General features: G+C 29.5%; 1 protein-coding gene across 1 annotated transcript; it reads left to right on the top strand.

The window, feature by feature from the left end:
- Window positions 1-1,129, top strand: PGSY75_0035600 (rifin; the record flags this gene model as incomplete). Its single annotated transcript, XM_018783483.1, has 1 exon — window positions 1-1,129. A coding segment is annotated over one exon (1,129 nt), but the record flags the coding sequence as incomplete, so codon positions are not given.
- Between the last annotated feature and the right edge of the window lie 32 nt (window positions 1,130-1,161).

Here is a 1,161-nt window from a genome sequence, read left to right as displayed (position 1 = left end):
TGACAAATATATACCTAATTATGATAATGATCCTGAGATGAAAGAAGTAATGGAAAAATATAATGAACGATTAGCAATACGATGGAAAGAATATGATGAATTAAAGAAAGAAAAAGAAAGAAAATATAAAGAACAATACGATAAAGATATAAAAGAAATTATTTTAAAAGACAAAATAGAAAAACAACTAACAAAACAATTATCAGCATTAGACAAATTTACTGATATAGACGATTTAGCTAAAGGTATATACGAAAAAAGGGTAGCAACAAAAACGAAAAAAGGTTATAAAAAATCCAAGAAAACATTAGGTCATAACTTAACAGAATGGAACATTTTACCTAATATTGATATGTATGAATGGATACCTTTTTCATCTAAGGAAGCAAAAATTGATTGTAATATAAAAAATATGAAACATGCTCTTACTAAAGTTGGTTATATAGGTCGTAATAAATATGATTCTCATGGTAATAAGGATGGAAATGATACTACTGAACTTGCTCCAGTATTTAGTTCTATTATGAGTTCTTCTAATGCGTTCATTCAAAGATATATAGGAGATGATATTACATCTAATGGTAGTAGTTTTAAAAATAGTAGTGTTTCATCAATTTTTATTTACGCTTTATGGGAATTTTTTGAGCATATCGTAGTCCCTGTTTTCGCTGCTCTTTTTCTCGGAGGTAATAATGATGCAGATGAAAAGGAATGTATAAAATGCTGTGAGTGTAAAGGTAAGGAAGCGTGTGCTTGTGCATGTAAAAAAGCGAAAGAATGTTGTTGTGCTTGTGCATGTAAAAAAGCGAAAGTATGTTGTTGTGCATGTGCATGTGAAAAAGCAAAACAATGTGCTTGTGCATGTGCATGTATAACTACAGAAAACTGTTGTTGCACGGCTACATGTGTAAGTGCTTCTTCAGGTGTAGGTAAGTGTGCATGTGAACACGCAGGTCCTTGGAACGGATTTCTTGACAAGGTCGCGCCTTATTTTAAAGAACTATCTACACCATTTTTTGCATTTTATATTATAGCTTCCATACTATTAATTCTTTATTACATTTTAAAATATTATAGAAATTTAAAAATGGAAAAGAAACAGAAATATTTGAAAATATTACAAGATTAAATATTTAGTGATGTCATAATAATTTTTCGTGC

Source organism: Plasmodium gaboni (assembly GCF_001602025.1).
Source record: "Plasmodium gaboni strain SY75 chromosome Unknown, whole genome shotgun sequence".
NCBI classification, from domain to species: domain Eukaryota; phylum Apicomplexa; class Aconoidasida; order Haemosporida; family Plasmodiidae; genus Plasmodium; species Plasmodium gaboni.
This window is presented reverse-complemented; position numbering and strand designations above follow the sequence as displayed.